This window comes from Pleurodeles waltl, chromosome 5 (genome assembly GCF_031143425.1).
Source record: "Pleurodeles waltl isolate 20211129_DDA chromosome 5, aPleWal1.hap1.20221129, whole genome shotgun sequence".
Lineage (NCBI taxonomy): Eukaryota > Metazoa > Chordata > Amphibia > Caudata > Salamandridae > Pleurodeles > Pleurodeles waltl.
The window spans coordinates 130733066-130748912 of record NC_090444.1 but is presented as its reverse complement, the minus strand read 5'-3'; the positions used below and the strand labels follow the sequence as shown (position 1 = coordinate 130748912).

Sequence of the window (15847 nt, the reverse complement as noted above, 5' to 3'; positions counted from 1 at the left end):
TGTTGAGATGTTATATTGGTTTCACTGGTAATAATAAATAATTGAAATGGGTATATATTTTTTTTTGTTAAGTTGCCTAATAATTATGCACAGTAATAGTCACCTGCACACACAGATATCCCCCTAACATAGCTAAAACTAAAAACAAACTAAAAACTACTTCCAAAAATATTCAGCTTTGATATTAATGAGTTTTTTGGGTTCATTGAGAACATGGTTGTTGTTCAATAATAAAATTAATCCTCAAAAATACAACTTGCCTAATAATTCTGCACTCCCTGTATGTTTGTGTGTGTGTAAGCATACTTGTGTTTGCTCATATCTGTGCGTGTGTGTGCAGGAATGTTTGTCTGTGCCTGTCCGTGCTTCTGGGTGTGTTTTGAGCGTGCAAGACTCCCTCATTCTGTCCATACTTTACCCAGTCTTTCCCTTCTATTTGTATTATATGTGCTGTTCCTTCTGTTTTGGTACACATTTCGAGTGTGATCTCACTCTCCTTTCATCTTTATTGTGCTTAATCAGTATATTTTGTTCATCATTCACCTCCATCTCGCCCACAAGCTGGAGACTGGCAGAGAAAGTCCCTTCAAAATAACATCTCCTCCTTTCTCCACACATTAAAGATAGTGACACATAGTGACAAATGTTGCTCAATTTTAATTTGAGGACACAAATAAGCAGTGTGAATTTCACACAGAGTTGCGGGTAGCCTCCATAGTGTGCACCACACACGAGCAGCAGCACACGAAGCAGCGTGAGAGCCCCGGGGAAGAAGGCCTTTAGATGCACCCACTTTGAAAGTGTACATGTTTGTAATGCCAAGGGACGTCCAGCGGCATCTTCAGCATCCATTGGATGCCTTGAGGGATTTCCGTTTCACAGACTGCGAGAGGTCTGGAGCACACACTGGACCCAGAAGGACTCTGTTCCTGGGTGGGAGAGGGGCTCTGCCAGTGTCCCAGAGGTATTCACTGGCAATGAAAGGCCCTGTCTCTGGTTCATAAACAGGAGCTGCGCAGGAGAAGTGGAGCTAATCGTCTGGTAGCTCTGTTTCTCTTATATGTTTCAAAGAAAAGTTTGTCTTCTCTCTCTGACTTGAATGATCTTTATGAAGATGGATACAATTATTATAAACTCATCTTGGTGTCAATAATAAAAAAAATGTTTTATTAGATTGATACAGCTTGGCATGCAGCACACATGCAGCACATTGTGGCTTCTTGGTGCCTTAATTATGAAAAGAAAAAAATGACCATCATAATCTCTTGTTGACTCAGTTAATGTTAAGTAACAAGCAAGTGAAAATTAAAACGGCTCTGATGGGGAGGATAAAAAAGGCAATTGGTATGCACAGTGCTTTAAGTGGGACGAAAAGTGGGGGTTCTCTAAGAGGAACAAAGCGACGATTTACATATTACCAATGTCTGTGTAGGTGGTAATGGCCATCAGAGTGCCTTAATCACGCCCATTCTCTCCTTCACACCACTTTCCTTTGTAGTGTTTATCTGTTGGAAATGTGCACCAATTTTCTCCCCACATCTTTCTGGAAGCTTGTATCTGCAATCTCTCGCGTACTTGTTTTCCTCTTCAGCACCAGTTCCACTCTCTCCTTTTTGTGCATACTTCGTTCATCTTCCCTTCTTAATCTCACCTGTGCAGACAACACACCCACTACGCCCACCTGTGAGCACTGCATTTTATTTTCCTTTCTTTCTTTACATATTTTGACAGCTGCCTGACATACTTAATGTGTTTTACCATAACTGGCACATGTTAACCATTTTCAAGGTGCTTTGCAGAGGCCGAGAATTGAAAGCCTTACACAACATCGATCCCACATACCTGAACAACTGCATCACCTTGCACCAACTTACCAGACACCTCTGCTCAGCCGGACTGAGACTCACACACATCCCTGCACAGGCACAACCAGAACACAGCATTGCGCCTTCTCCCACCTCGATCCTAAAACCTGGAACATCCTGCCCCTACACATCAAGGCAGCAAATTGAAGATATGGCTCTTCAATCAGGGCGGTCCTCTGCTTGGCACAGACTGCTTCTGCTTCAGCAACAGGACACCCTCCTGGGTGATGGTGCACACCACAAATACGCATAACACAATATGCCTGCGGTGAGAACACTTTTATGACCCGCTGATAAGTGCTCAACTCAAAAGTCCCCACTACTGCCCTGTTATAAAGTTATAAACACCCCCAACAGCCTACACTCCCCCAGGTAAACATGCTGAGGCAGGAACTGTTGAACATAATTAATGCATTAGGATACGGTGCAGTCCTTTTTCTTTAAATATTACGAACCTACACGATCAGAATTTGTTTATAAACCTTGCTTTCCACAAAATTGTTTATTAAAATGCGCTTTAAATTAGGCCATTTGCCACTCTTTTTATAAACAGTTTCTTGGGGGAGAGCCCCCTGTAAACACCCCTTTGGTCCGTCAAGTCCGTCACTTCATTAGCTTAGTAAAACGTATCCCCAAACTTCAGTCCCACCACTTTGAAACCACCCCAGCCGCCACTGGGCTGCACAAATGTGCAAAACAATTTTTCTTTAATTTCAGGCAAGTCTGTGCCTGCCGCGAACGATAAATAGATCACTTTGATCTCCCAGAGTTATTGTTTAGTCATGTTGCATTGCTTGACATACACATGAATCTATTCATCACTTTACCAATAAAAACTACCATCCAGGTCTCTGTGCACGTGTATTCTCCATAGACTTCTGACGTCCAGTGCCACGTTAACCATGACCTGGTCTTCTAATAAAAACAGTCATCACATTTTTAGAGATGGGTTAAACTTTGGTATAACACCTCCGCGCGTGAATTGTAAAAGGCACTCCTTTCTGGATGCACATACCATAGACCATCTTACTGCACAGGTGTACATTTCGGAAAGTGCATCAACATCGGGTTGGAAGGCCTGTCAGCCCTTTAAACGGATGGCAACAGGGATATTTCATGGAGTGCATTGTAAATATTTCTTTTCGTATTTTCTTTAATTCATTTAAATTAAAAGAACACTAGGAGGCCTGGCATAAGCACAGTAGGACGTCATGTGAATTATTCTTACACGAGTGCAGAGGCGATGGAATCTCTTTACAGACCTGTCCTGTTTCTTGACCTTGCACTCATTGCAGGCATTGATTCCTGTTGTTTGCCTACTTTCTAAGTTCACTAAAAGTGTGGAGCGGACTGGCAGTGCTTGAAATGGAAAAATAGAAGTGCAAGAGGCTTATTTCGAAGAAGTGCAAGTACTCTCCAATTAAAGGCGTTACGTTTTTCTTGAGAAGTGCCTGTACTGTCCAATTAAAAGTGTTAGGTTTTTCTTGAGAAGTGCCGGTACTTCCCTCTCAAAATAAAAAAAGTGCCGGTACTCCGTACCGGAGAGTACCGGCCCATTTAAAGCACTGGAGTGAAGCACTTGGTGCGCGGCGTCGGTGTTGGTTGGGAAGGTCGGGTCGTAGTCCCCAAGAGACCTCCTTTGACTGCATTTTTCCTCTCACTAGGCCCACACCTGCTCACTACCATAACTGATGGGCGGGCAGTTAGCAGCTGTTTTCGTCTTAAGGCAGTGTCACAACTTTCAGTGAGCACTTCTGGGGAGGCGTATAATGCAGTCATTAGCTACTCGCGTGAACCGGGGTTTTCAGACTCCGAGTCCAGTGAGAGCGCGGAGTAACCGGGGGCAGCCGGGTTTGGGATATTCAGCCGTGTGCACGGGTGGGGCTGAGGGCTCCGAGCGCTAGTGCATCATTTCTTTGTACAAGTGATGAACGCTGAGACTTCTGCTATGGGCGAGACTTGGATACCTTTCTAGGTGTATCCCCGTCTATGATCTCAGCGCCCTAGGTTCTACATACACTTTATTCTTCCCCGCTCTCATGTCTTCTGTCCCAAACTAGCATGAACTGTTCCAAAACTGCTGCTGGCTCATGTTTCTGTGTGTCGGATACTAAATGGACCGTGCTCTCGGTTTCATTCTTTATTTATGAGATGAGTGACAACATTGGGAAACATATTGTTTTCCTTTTTAGATGCCCTCGTCTTTCTCTTGTATAATTTCGAACAGACGCTTAAAACGCGGAGACAGTTTTCCACTATTCTCACTAAGCATGAAACGATTTTATCACTTTGCTGCCACCCTGTGGACAAAAATGGTTTTACATTAAAGATTGACGATGCCCTACGTACCAAGCAAACGAAGGAACTGTGTTGAAGCTTGAAAATGCATCAGTTTCCACTTTGCCTTCGAAAGAGAGGGCAAGAGGAACAGTGAAAAATAACACGGCAGTGTGCAGCCGTTCCTAATGATAAGCGCAGTAGTAAAGCAGTCAATGATTTTCATAGATTAATTTATTGCAATAATCGTATAAATATGTAAGGATCATATAGTGTATTTGTTTCCCAGCCACACTTTCCCCAAAAGGCTATCAAGCCGTGACCTCCTCATTTGTAGTGGCCTTTCCCGGCAGTTACATGAGTCTAGTAATCGAGATTTGCAGAGAAAGGGGCACGCGTGGCTGGTAGGCATTTTTTTGCTTAAAAGCTGCAGTAAGTAAACAGAGATCAGATAGTCTATGAGTAGTGTGCAGGCCACGGTCCCCACCTTTGGATCCAAAATAATAGGGCCTAAAGTAGTGTTCTGGGAGATTTAAACCTACAAGCCACTTGATCGACGGTTTCTCAAGAGAAATGGAGAAGGCAAGCAAAGGAGTGAAAGTTTGGGGCTGAACCGTAAACAGCACTGTGTCCGTAAACAATCCAAAACGTTCGGAAAAGTGTCGGACAAGATATAGGCAGCAGATGTAGGCGGGTCCCAGCAGAGCAGTCGCAAGTCGATTTTAAAATCGCAGTCATCATAGCCTGAGCAGCCGCACTTTGGACAGTTTAGCAAATGCTAGGGTCAGGAAATCCAGCTAGGACCATAACACCCAAAAAAGAGATCTTCCCCAGCAGCTCGAGCAGATAAAAAACGTGGCAATGGAACGGCTGCAATTTGAGAGGCTGGTATTAAGACAGGGTCCAACTTCAAACTAAAGCTCTAATACAAATTCGGGGCCGAATCCTATTTCCTGCGGCTTGAAAATGGGCCCAGTAGGTCTTGGCTACGACCATCTGTGGTCACCATAGTCCTATCAAAATCCAGTGTGGCTGCTCATCCAATGGCAGCCCTCCTAATTTAGTTGCGGATCCACAGTCTTCTCCCTGCCCGCATCCTGAGATGGATCTCCGTGTCACCCACGCCCGTGCAGAGGTGGACGCTTCCGGATGAAAGAGAAGTGCGCGAGGCTCACTGAGGCGGTACAACGACCAAGTGCAAGTAAGAGGCCTCAGAGGCAAATCCTCCTAGATAATGTCATGTTTAGAGTAGAGGCTTCAGGCTGGAATAGGTCATCGGGCAATCCTTGGGCAGGATAGATCGCAGTGCCCTTGAACCCAAGGCTTTAAAGCACTCTATAGGTAACAAGCCTCTCCTTCTGAATGTTGGAAGCCGACGAACTACTGAGGAATAAAGACTGCGAGGGCAGCACAGCTCCGCTTTGTGAATCTTCATCTCCTATCAGACAGAAGCTCAGGCCTCAATGCAATAAGTGGTGCAACACTTGGGCTCAGCAGTCATTTGTTATGATTATTGTGAGTTGCCAGGAATTTGAGCATCTCTCCTTGCTGAGGCTTCCGTCGCTCAGATTTTCTACCACACATCAAAAAGATGGAGGGAATCTATATAATTTGAGCCTATAGTTTTAGAGTTCTTTAAATCACATTTTTCAAACATTATGGCCCTCTGCTCCCTCGTCTCCTACTGAAGAAGTTAAACCCTTTTTAGGCTCGAGCCTGCGCTTGCACGTGGGTCTCGCACGTAAGACATTGTTGTGTGCAGTAAAGGGCTCGGAGCCCGCCTGTTTCTCACCATTTGTTGGTTTACATGGCACTCTTCTTTACAGCCTTGTAATTCGTCAAGGCATGTCTGACATAATTTCCATTCCTCAGTGTGGAGCAGGGATCAAGCACTAATTGATTTCAACTTAATTAGTTCCCGTCCGCTGCTCCTGACGTGATCAAGCTACTATTTTGCTCTAACTTCCAGTGCCCCACAAACAGAACGCTTGTTTATTATTATTTTGTGACCAAGTTCCGGGGTAAGTCCCTCATGATGACTAACACAGTAACTAAGACAAATCCCCTGTTCTGAGGCCCGTGAGTCTAGTGGGGCAATGAAAGTCTACTTTTCCAACCTCATATAATAAATTAATGTACTGCCTCCTCTCTAATCATTGAGACATGAAATGTATTACTTGCAGAAGATTTTTTTTATTTTTTTTAAAGAAAGTGATTACTAATCAATATTTTCTGTTTTCGTCTTAGATCACGAACGGGTAGCACTGGGCAACGAAGAAGGGTTGTTTGTTGTACATGTCACCAAAGATGGTAAGAAATTGAAGTTTCCAAGATACCCTGCCTCAAGCATGAGGTCTTGTGCAATAACGCAAAGTATTATTAAAGGAATTTGTGTCTGTCAGTGCTCCTATTCAAATTATTGCTGAGCTGAACCATTATGTGTGGTTAATAAACTCGTATTTGGACTGTATTGCATTGTAGCCTGGATATAGTGTTTTATACCCCTCACATGACTACAAACCTCTCTGATTTGCATTGTGTTTATCACACCCTTTCCAGGTGCAACAATGGGAGAGTGCTGGTTATAGTTTGGCCCTTCCGGGGGATGTTGGGTGATGTTCAAACACACGCTTCTAACATGGGGCAGCGAACAATGTTGCAGAAAGCTATGATGAGTTTAGGAATAGACAAAGCCACGCACACCACATCTTAGGATGGGCAGCATCTTGAAGGTTGAAGCATCACAGAGTGACCATCATGTAGATAGGTGGAGCCCCCCAGGGAGTATGTTACATGGAGTACCCCTTGAAGCAACATAGATCCAACCCCTCGTGGCTCTGTTAAAGAATTGGGGTGTGTACTGTGTGGGGTCTGCCCTGCAGGGATACAGGCAAAACCAGAACTTAATTAAAACATTTTTTTAAGTGCCAGGTCCCCTGTCAGGAGGCCACTGCACCATTGCCCCCATTAGCGCTGCCAGTGACAGTACCATCATACCTAACTATCACACTCACACAAGTGTGACAATTCAGACGTTAAATATGCATTAAAATGACTAATATATGCTGCCCAAGCTATTATTACAGCTTTGGGTGACGGGTATTAGTGATGTTAATGTATATTTAATTTTTAAACAACTGTTGGTGTGCTCCTCATAAAAATAGACAAACGGCGCCACCATGTGGCAGGCTGTCAGAAGAGCCGGCGTTGACAATAAAGTGCCAGTGCCTAGCACTGGAAACCACCGGCTCAAATTAAGCACCGGACACAACCCATGGAGGCATCGCCGACCTACCATAGTATATACTGTGTGGAATCTGTCCAGAAGGAAGATAGAAGCACAACTGCTAGAGGGGCTGCTGAACATCTGGGGTATACACTTCGCGGATCCTGCCCAGAAGGGAAAGATGTGCAACTCCTGTCACGGTTTTGTAAATAGGGTGTGAAAGCCTGCACTAAATGGGTCAAGATGCACATCCCTGAGCACTGTTTATTTACGAATTAGGTGAGCAGAAACAGTTACATACAACTGTAAGTCTCTCTAATGTGAGGCCGCAGAACTTTGCACACCAAAATATCTAAATTAAATATGATGCCATTCCTTCATGTGTTTGAGCTTGAAGACATTGCTAAATAACACACTTCAGTAGTAGAGGAAGTATATTTAGTCAGAAAATGACCATCCTTGTGCTGTTTACTATAAGGTGCTCTGTCAAGCATCCAAAGTTCAGAAAATACACCTCTGGGCTGTCAGTCATACCACCACAACAACCTTACTTCAGACTCAAGCTGTAAGTGTTCTTCCCCACCTCTCAGTCCTCTCATTGTGTATTTTTACTCCTCCCATTCAAATAAGGGATGTAAGCACAATGTAAATACCGTTTTCCCTGAAATGGCTTCCGCTGTGGTTTCATCCATCACTGAGTGATGTGACCAATCCAGGGAAATCCACACTGTTGCTTCCTCTACAAAGTATTCAGTCTTTAGTGAAACATTGATTGTTGCATCGTCAGCACCTCTGAACAGCTGTCTGGCTCGGACTTTACTTTTTGCATTTTCCAGCCATGTCTGGTCCATGTAGATTAATCATCAGTCTTCTCAAACCTTCTTAATATGTTGATGAGTTCTATAGTGCACTGATTTCTGGAGCATTCTTTCGTAGTGTTAAATCCTTAAGTCAACTTTGGTATTTTCACACTCCGCTCACTCTTACTTCTATAAGAGCCATTTGTATTGAGTTTTATTCCACGGTGGGATTTGTAGATAGTACATTTGTAATGTCTTTTCGTGGCTGATGTTTCTCACAGCCCTTAACATTGACTTCTTATTGCCAAGGAAACCTCAGGCTCTGGTTATCACGTGTCCTAGAAGAGTAGAGGGCTACGTCCGGTGTACTTGTAGCTTTTAGAAGGTCTAGGAGCTCTAGTCCTCACCTTCCTTGTTGCAGTCACCTAATGCTCTGGGATATTTCTTCACTGAGCTGCACTCCCAGCCCCAAATTCCTTCACAATTTATTTCTCATGTGAAAACTAACTTTTCAAGGCCAAATGTGAAGATCATTTTCATTTTTTTTGGTGCTGAGAACAGTGTTTTTTTGCAGAAAGTGTGCCTTTTAATGATAATTCCATTCCTAAAAAGTAAGTGTCTCTGAGCTTTTATGATTGTTTCTTTAGTTGTTGTTTTTAGTTTACTGAAACTATGTTGTGGTCTTCTAAGTGATATTTTGTCGTTTATCAGTAAGCAATTTTAATTTGTATTGTTGAATTTTTACAGAGATTATCCGTGTTGGTGACAACAAGAAAGTTCATCAGGTGGAGCTCATACCACAAGAGCAGCTGATCGCAGTGATATCCGGGCGGAATCGCCATGTACGACTTTTCCCCATGGTGGCACTGGACGGCAGAGAGACTGAATTTTTCAAGTTGGCCGAAACCAAGGGCTGCCAGGCAATTGTGTCAGGTCAGGTGCGCCATGGAGCCCAGACTTGCCTGTGCGTGGCCATGAAAAGACAGGTCCTCTGTTATGAACTTAACCAGAGCAAGACGCGGCACAAAAAGATCAAGGAGATCCAAGTCCCGGGGAATGTCCAGTGGATGGCCATTTTCAGCGAGCGGCTCTGTGTGGGTTACCAGTCGGGGTTCATAAAGTATCCCTTGCAAGCAGAAGGGAACCCCTACAGCTTACTGCACCCAGATGACCACACGTTGTCCTTTATAACACAACAGCCAACGGACGCTATCTGCGCGGTCGAAATATCAAACAAAGAATATCTGCTGTGTTTTAGCAGCGTTGGGGTTTACATTGACTGCCAGGGGAGGAGGTCAAGGCAACAAGAACTGATGTGGCCAGCAACTCCATCTTCTTGCTGTAAGTGTCTGCACTCCACGTGTGTACGCATTTCTGCTATAGTGCGCCCTTTTATGTCTCGCTTAAAGACAACTTTAGTTGTCTAGCCAACTTCATGTGTTCTAAAAAAAAAAAAAAAGTAAAATACTAACATAAATAAACCTTAGGTTTTTCTCTGAGCCACTTTCATCCATTGGTCTGTTCAAATGCCTTTAGCATTTTGATTCCCACCCAACAGTATATATTTTAAATGGCTATTGCATTTATTTTCCAAAAATAAATAATCCATTCCTGGCTTGCTAAAGCCAAACCTGTTTGCTTTCCCAGTGCTTGTTTTAAATGAAATTTACAGGCCGAGTGGTAAGTTTTTCTTTTGTGTGTTGTGTTCCTTCTGTGCAATATGGGAACGTGAGTACACTTTATTTTGACCTATACCCTAAAATTTATCTTGCTTCTCGATGAGTTGGGCATCTTTTAGAAAAAATGACCCTTTTCCTATAAAAAAATTCTTGACCTCAAAGCCTTGCATATACCTTAGTAATACGTTTAGTATTTGGCTTTTTAACATTTCATCACTTCATAGCATCACTGTTTAGGTTGCAGATTTTGCAATGCAGCCAATAGGGTATGAATTAGCCCATTGTAGGCACACATTAGCTGGCAACAAAGGGCAGCTTGACAGCGTTGCAGCACTGATTGGTTTATGTTGAGATATTGCTGATGGTAATAATCTTCCGGGGGCATTGGACCTTTAACAGGGTCATTGTACGTTTTCTCGAAAAATGCTTATAGAGTTATCTTCAATAGGAAACACAACTTAGATGACTGAGCCAGGAGTACTGACGTGAACTATAGCAAATTTAGGGCCAGATGTAGCAAAGGTTTTTACCCATTCTGTGTCTATGGGAAAAAGTGTTCGTGCATATGGCCCTAAGTCTTTGTAGTGGAAATATGTGTTTAAAAGAGTGAAACCTGGCTTGGCTCTAAATTATGTATTGTCTTTGTCATCAGCCCAGAATTTTAGCAACAGTTAAGTAGTTGTTATCAAATGGAGTATGTGAAGGTTATAATTATCAAATATGGTGCCATGACAAAGACATTCGGTTTTGGATTAATGGAATAATTTATGTTGTGCGCTTCCCCCAATGGAAGCACCTGAAGCCAAGAAATCAGGGTGCAAACGTGAAACGCACCCGAGGAGGATGTATGTCAGTAAAGTACAATATTAACAAACTGGTCTAACCACTCCCCTGCAGCGTGCAAAGCCAGAATCGTATGAGTGGCAAGCATTAAACCTGAGGTTAATTGATTGTGGACTAAGCAAAATTGATGATTGTCCAATTGCCACATCCCCAGTTGGCAGAAAGTTCTTGTAAAGTTCTTCCCTTGAATCTTAATTAAATCATGTGGCAATCACATGCGCCAGACTGCACACATACATCCTACTACCAATATCCTTTAACATTAAAAAGCCATCTCCCTTCCCATTACACCTCTCAAACTGGAAAGGCCTGTCAATCACACTGCTTAAAGGGAAAAGATAAAAAATAACTTCATACTCATTCAACTGACTAAACCTAGCATTCAGAATGACCATCTATAATAAGCATAGCTGTGCTCATACCAAACAATTCAATGACTTAGGGCTTCATTTAAATCTCAGAGGATGGAATATTCCGTCACAAACATGACGAATATCCCTTCCGCCGTACTACGATCTCCATAGGATATAACAGGATTGTATTATGGCAAACTGGATATCTGCAGTGTTCCCCGTCGCCAAGATCTAAATCAAGCCCTTCGTTTTACATAGAATTTTTTAAGTCCTATCCTGAAAAGATAACCAAAGTGAGTACTACATGAAGATGTTCTACTCCACCAGCTGAACTAAACCAAATATGGTTGGGCATCGCTTTTTATAAGCAGTAGTTGAAAAAATTGATTAGGCAGGTCTGCGATGTACAAAGGGCTCTTTAAGAAAGGTGCTGATGGTGGCAAAAAGTCTGCAAAGTCACAGATACTCTAATGGTTAAGCTAAGTGATGGTCATGTTTGCAAAGTCCCTTTAAGGATTTTGAGATTGTAACAGTTATCTGATGCAACATGGCCCGCTCTCCAGTTAGTAGAACAAAAATAGGTGACACAAAAGACTAAGTAGAACTAATAAGCATTGGTGTCGGTGCCAAGGGAGCACGTACCAGAGTCTTGCTGGATTACTGCCTCTTCTAGATAGTCTCTGAACTAAGAAGCACTGGATTGTACATTAGCCATGATAAAGTGGTCTGTCATGCAGGCTGTGTTAACTCTGCTGTGTTCCATCGGGTTTACTTTGAAGGCACATCATCAAAAGATTATCAAATGTTTTATGTTTTTTATTTTAAATTTCAAAGTCATCAAACAGGTTTGCTGTACCCGCATGCTTTTGGAGAGTTATTCTGAATTTGAGGAAATGTTAGTAGTTACCTCAGGAAAAAAGTTATATTTTTTCTAGTTAGACAGATTGATTTTGTTGGACTTTATTTAAGAGCAGATACTCCTATCACAGAAAACCTTTCTCAAATACTTTGTGTTTCATTTTAATATCAGAGTCATCAAAAGTATTTGCTCTGTTTTCCCACTTTTGGAAAGTTTCTGTAAACTTGGGGACAGTGATAGTAACAATCCGAGTAAAAAGATGTATTTTTTTCCTTAGTAAGAAATTTTTAATTTATTTGACTTCCAATGAGTAAATATTCCTGCTACAGAGATGTAGATTTGACCTTTTGTTTTGACAGTGACACGGTGGTCTGTCATGAAGACTGTTTAGCTGTGCTGTATTGCATGCTTTTCATTTATAAGGCACTCTATCAGATGTGCCTGTATCAAAAAACCTCACTTTGCCAGCAGACTGGCTGTCTTGTACGGCTCCTAGTCAAAGCTAAAGTCTGATTTCAAACCATCAACTTTTTCTGAAACTCTTTCAGTTACAGTTGCCACCCAGTAGCTCTTGTTACCAATATTATTCAGTGGTGCAATTAGTGCAGGTGGTGCAGGTGCCTTGTTTGCAAAATAATAAGTGCTGGTGCCTAAAGTGCTGCTCAGACACCCGCAGCTGGTGCTGTACAATGTCAGAGTGCGAATAGCAAGGGTGTGCAGTCCTGAATCCAAAGCAGGCCTCTTTAAATCATCTCCAGGCACTCCTTTACCTGTATCTCACTCTTACAGATGTCAGTTTTCTCGTTTGGTGATGGATTTTCTGTATTTAATTTCAGTCGCCTTTTCGTTTTCTGTGTTTTTCCCTCTGCAAGTGTCTGATGCGGTCGCAAAAAATAAGTACCGGTGCCCCTCACCAGGCAACTACCGGCTCAAATTAAGCACTAGTTTAAAACACATTGCTAGAGAATTTTTCAGTCTCACTCATTCCGGCTGTTTGTTCTCATCTTTCTGGGAATGGCATCAGGCTCAACTTGCAAGATAAATGAAAGACTGAATATCGTAAATAGTATCAATGCCAGTGTATAAGCAGGCAGTCTTTCTCGAACATTGCCCAAAAGTAGAGTAATAACAGTCCAAAAGTGTTGCAGAATTGGTGAACACCCACAGAAATGTTCTTAGGCCAGTGCTTAAATGAATGAAACAAGTACATTGATCAGTTGTCACTCCATTTATTGTCAGCATTTCTAAATGTTTTTAAACATGCAAAGTGGAATATGCATGGCTTTATTTGAAGTTCTACGTCTCTCTAACACATATCACCCTCACATGCATCTCTCTGCACTCTTTCTGTGTCCAGGTTTCATGAAAGTTGCATACTCACACCCTCAGAGTCCCGCTTTTCATGTTTCTGCTTCTAATAATGCTTTCATAGTTGCTGTATTCACTGATAAGGAAATAACAGTCTCGTGGGCGATAGCTCTGTTTGGGCTTCACGGTTTACCAAGCAGAGACTTGCTATGCAGATGCTCCCTACTTAGCCCATCCTGCAACTCAGATGAGCTGCAATCAGAATTGACAAGTACCTTAGTTTACAGCGTTGCTAGCCTAGGATAGTATCAGCCCCTGCACTTTTGCCTCCTTTGGCCCCAGCATTCCTCCCTGTTATCTGATGGTTTTACATGCTTTCTCTGTGTTTTGAAATTGAGCCTGAGATAAGCAATCTTCTGATGGGTGCACCTTCTGGCAGATTCCTCACCTTACGAATGTCCTTCTAAGTGTAAGACTGGTCTGGAAATTGTTTCTCCTAACCATGGCTCTTCAGTGCCGTGAGACGGCTCATGTAGCTTCAGCTGCAATTCCTCCTCAAGACTAGGTGACATCGGAGTATATCAGGCACCATCTGACACTTTGGTGTCATTTCCTGTTTTTCCAAGTCACATTCACTGTGGCTCACAGCTCTTTCTGAGTATTGCCAATGAAATTCCTTAGACAAAATACTCATAGTTTAAATCCTCTTGCAGATGCTGCTAGAAGATCTCCTTGCCAGACCCACATGACATTTGCATGTGATGTTTATGCTCAGAACACGATGCTGCAGGCTAGGAGTTCTATCTAATTGACACCATGTTAACCAGAATGCAAAGCTACTTTGGCCAATGCTGCAGGCATAAACCCAAGCTGATACCCCTTACGTTCAGGTAAATTCCTTGACAGAGAATGATGAAGAAAAGTCCCTTTCTTCATCGAGGAGACAGTCCTGCTCATGGGACCCTTTGGAATCACAATGCCGCTGCCCGACGCTGGATCCTTCTTTCTCTTCAGAAAATATTCTGATGTTAAAGAAGATGAGACTGGAGTTCCTGGCTCCATCAGCTGAACCTGAACAGGTCGAAACCTTGCCTGGTGGCAATGGACTTGCTCAGGATGGCTCCGGTACCCTCTGTGCTGACCCCCAAGGATGAGAACGATTATTTGGCTTTGGCGACTCTGGCAGCTCTGACCCAGGTGCCTCCTGATCCCTTGCCTCCCCAGTCTCTTGCCCTGCATCTAAGAAGCTAAAGCCTCCTAAAATGCTGTTTCCCAATTGGTTGGAGCCTCCTTCAGAGCTGACCCGAGTGGAAGAGTTTTTAAGCTGCAACTTCCATGCCATCACTATTCCTGATAAAGATTATGACTGCACAGAAGATGGAGATAGGGAGATTGATGACCTCCTTCTCTATCAAACCTCTGATGCTGGCTTGTATCTGAACTTAAAAATTGTGAGTGGTGTGGACACTTAACCAGCAAGGGACAATCATTATCCATTTAGTCCTCCTTCAGAGGAAACTTTTCACATTCACAACTGTAGTATGAAAATTCCACCACCAAAACTCTAGGCATTAAATGGTGCCTGCTAAAAGTCCTTTTTTTCTAGTGAGATTGCCGACATCATCTTGGCAGTCTGGAAATTTTTGTGCGAAATTCATCTATTCAGGTTGTGGAAACAAGTTTGATTAGTGGCGTAAATCCTGCCTTTCTGTTACCTGCTGTTCATGTTGTCCTCTATGCAAAGCATCCACATAGTCCTTAGCTACAGCTATGAGGCTACATGCTAGTAGCAAGCAGCAGGTAAGGGCTATTTGGCTGCCATATCCTGTTTTAGTTGTTTTCCTGACAATCCATCCCTGTTTAGATCTCCACTAGTGGTGCATTTTCTAAAAGGTTTACTTTACTTGTTTTGTTCTCCGCTGTTCATTATTTGTCAGTGAGATTTGAATCTTGCATCACCATTCAAGCCAACTCTAAGTTGTCCAGTTCGACTTCTCACTCTAAAAACTCTTTTATTGGTGGCAGTACCTTTAGTCCGTGAGTCTGGAGAAGTTCAGGCCCACTCTGTCCGTCCATCTTTCATGGTTTTCTACTAAGTAAGTTGGTCCTTTATTCTTGCCCAGTCTTTCTACTGTAGGTGTTGTCTGTCTTTCCCAAAGGCCAGTCTGTTACCCATCCTTCTTTCTTTTCTCCTTCTCATTGTGCCAAAGGGAAGGAGTGGCTATATAAGCTATATCCTAGATGTGCTTTGCCTTATTACATCAGTCATACTTGTCAGGACAGAGTTGATGGTCAGCTTTCTGTGGACTTTGCAGAAGCCAGAGGGAAACATGGTGATCAAATGCACCTTGTTTCATTGGGTCATAACCTGTGTAAAGGTAGGCCACTCCTCAACCAAAAAAGATCCTCCAGATGGCCTTCAAGGCCATTCCAATGAGGTCATTGCTGCATTCTCTTCACTTGAACACATTTTTTCAGTTGTGTGATTTGGAAGACCTGGGTAATTAGAAATCCCTCCTTTATGATGTCCTGCAACTCAAGTTGCTCCATGCAGATCAGGGGTTTACAGTCGTAGGGTGGCCACATGAGCATCCCTCCATTCTTTGGCTCAGCTACAAGTATTTTGCCAAGGGTGTG

The 15847-nt window shown here is 42.9% G+C and overlaps 1 protein-coding gene across 2 annotated transcripts in view; it reads left to right on the top strand.

Moving 5' to 3' along the window:
- The window catches only part of CDC42BPA (CDC42 binding protein kinase alpha), a 608613-nt gene that overhangs the window by 547017 nt on the left and 45749 nt on the right, over positions 1-15847 (top strand). For both annotated transcript variants that reach the window (XM_069233802.1, XM_069233803.1), the window contains 2 exons: positions 6390-6452; positions 8916-9509. In XM_069233802.1, coding sequence (XP_069089903.1) covers positions 6390-6452; positions 8916-9509 — 657 coding nt within the window. The remainder of the gene's footprint in view (positions 1-6389; positions 6453-8915; positions 9510-15847) is intronic.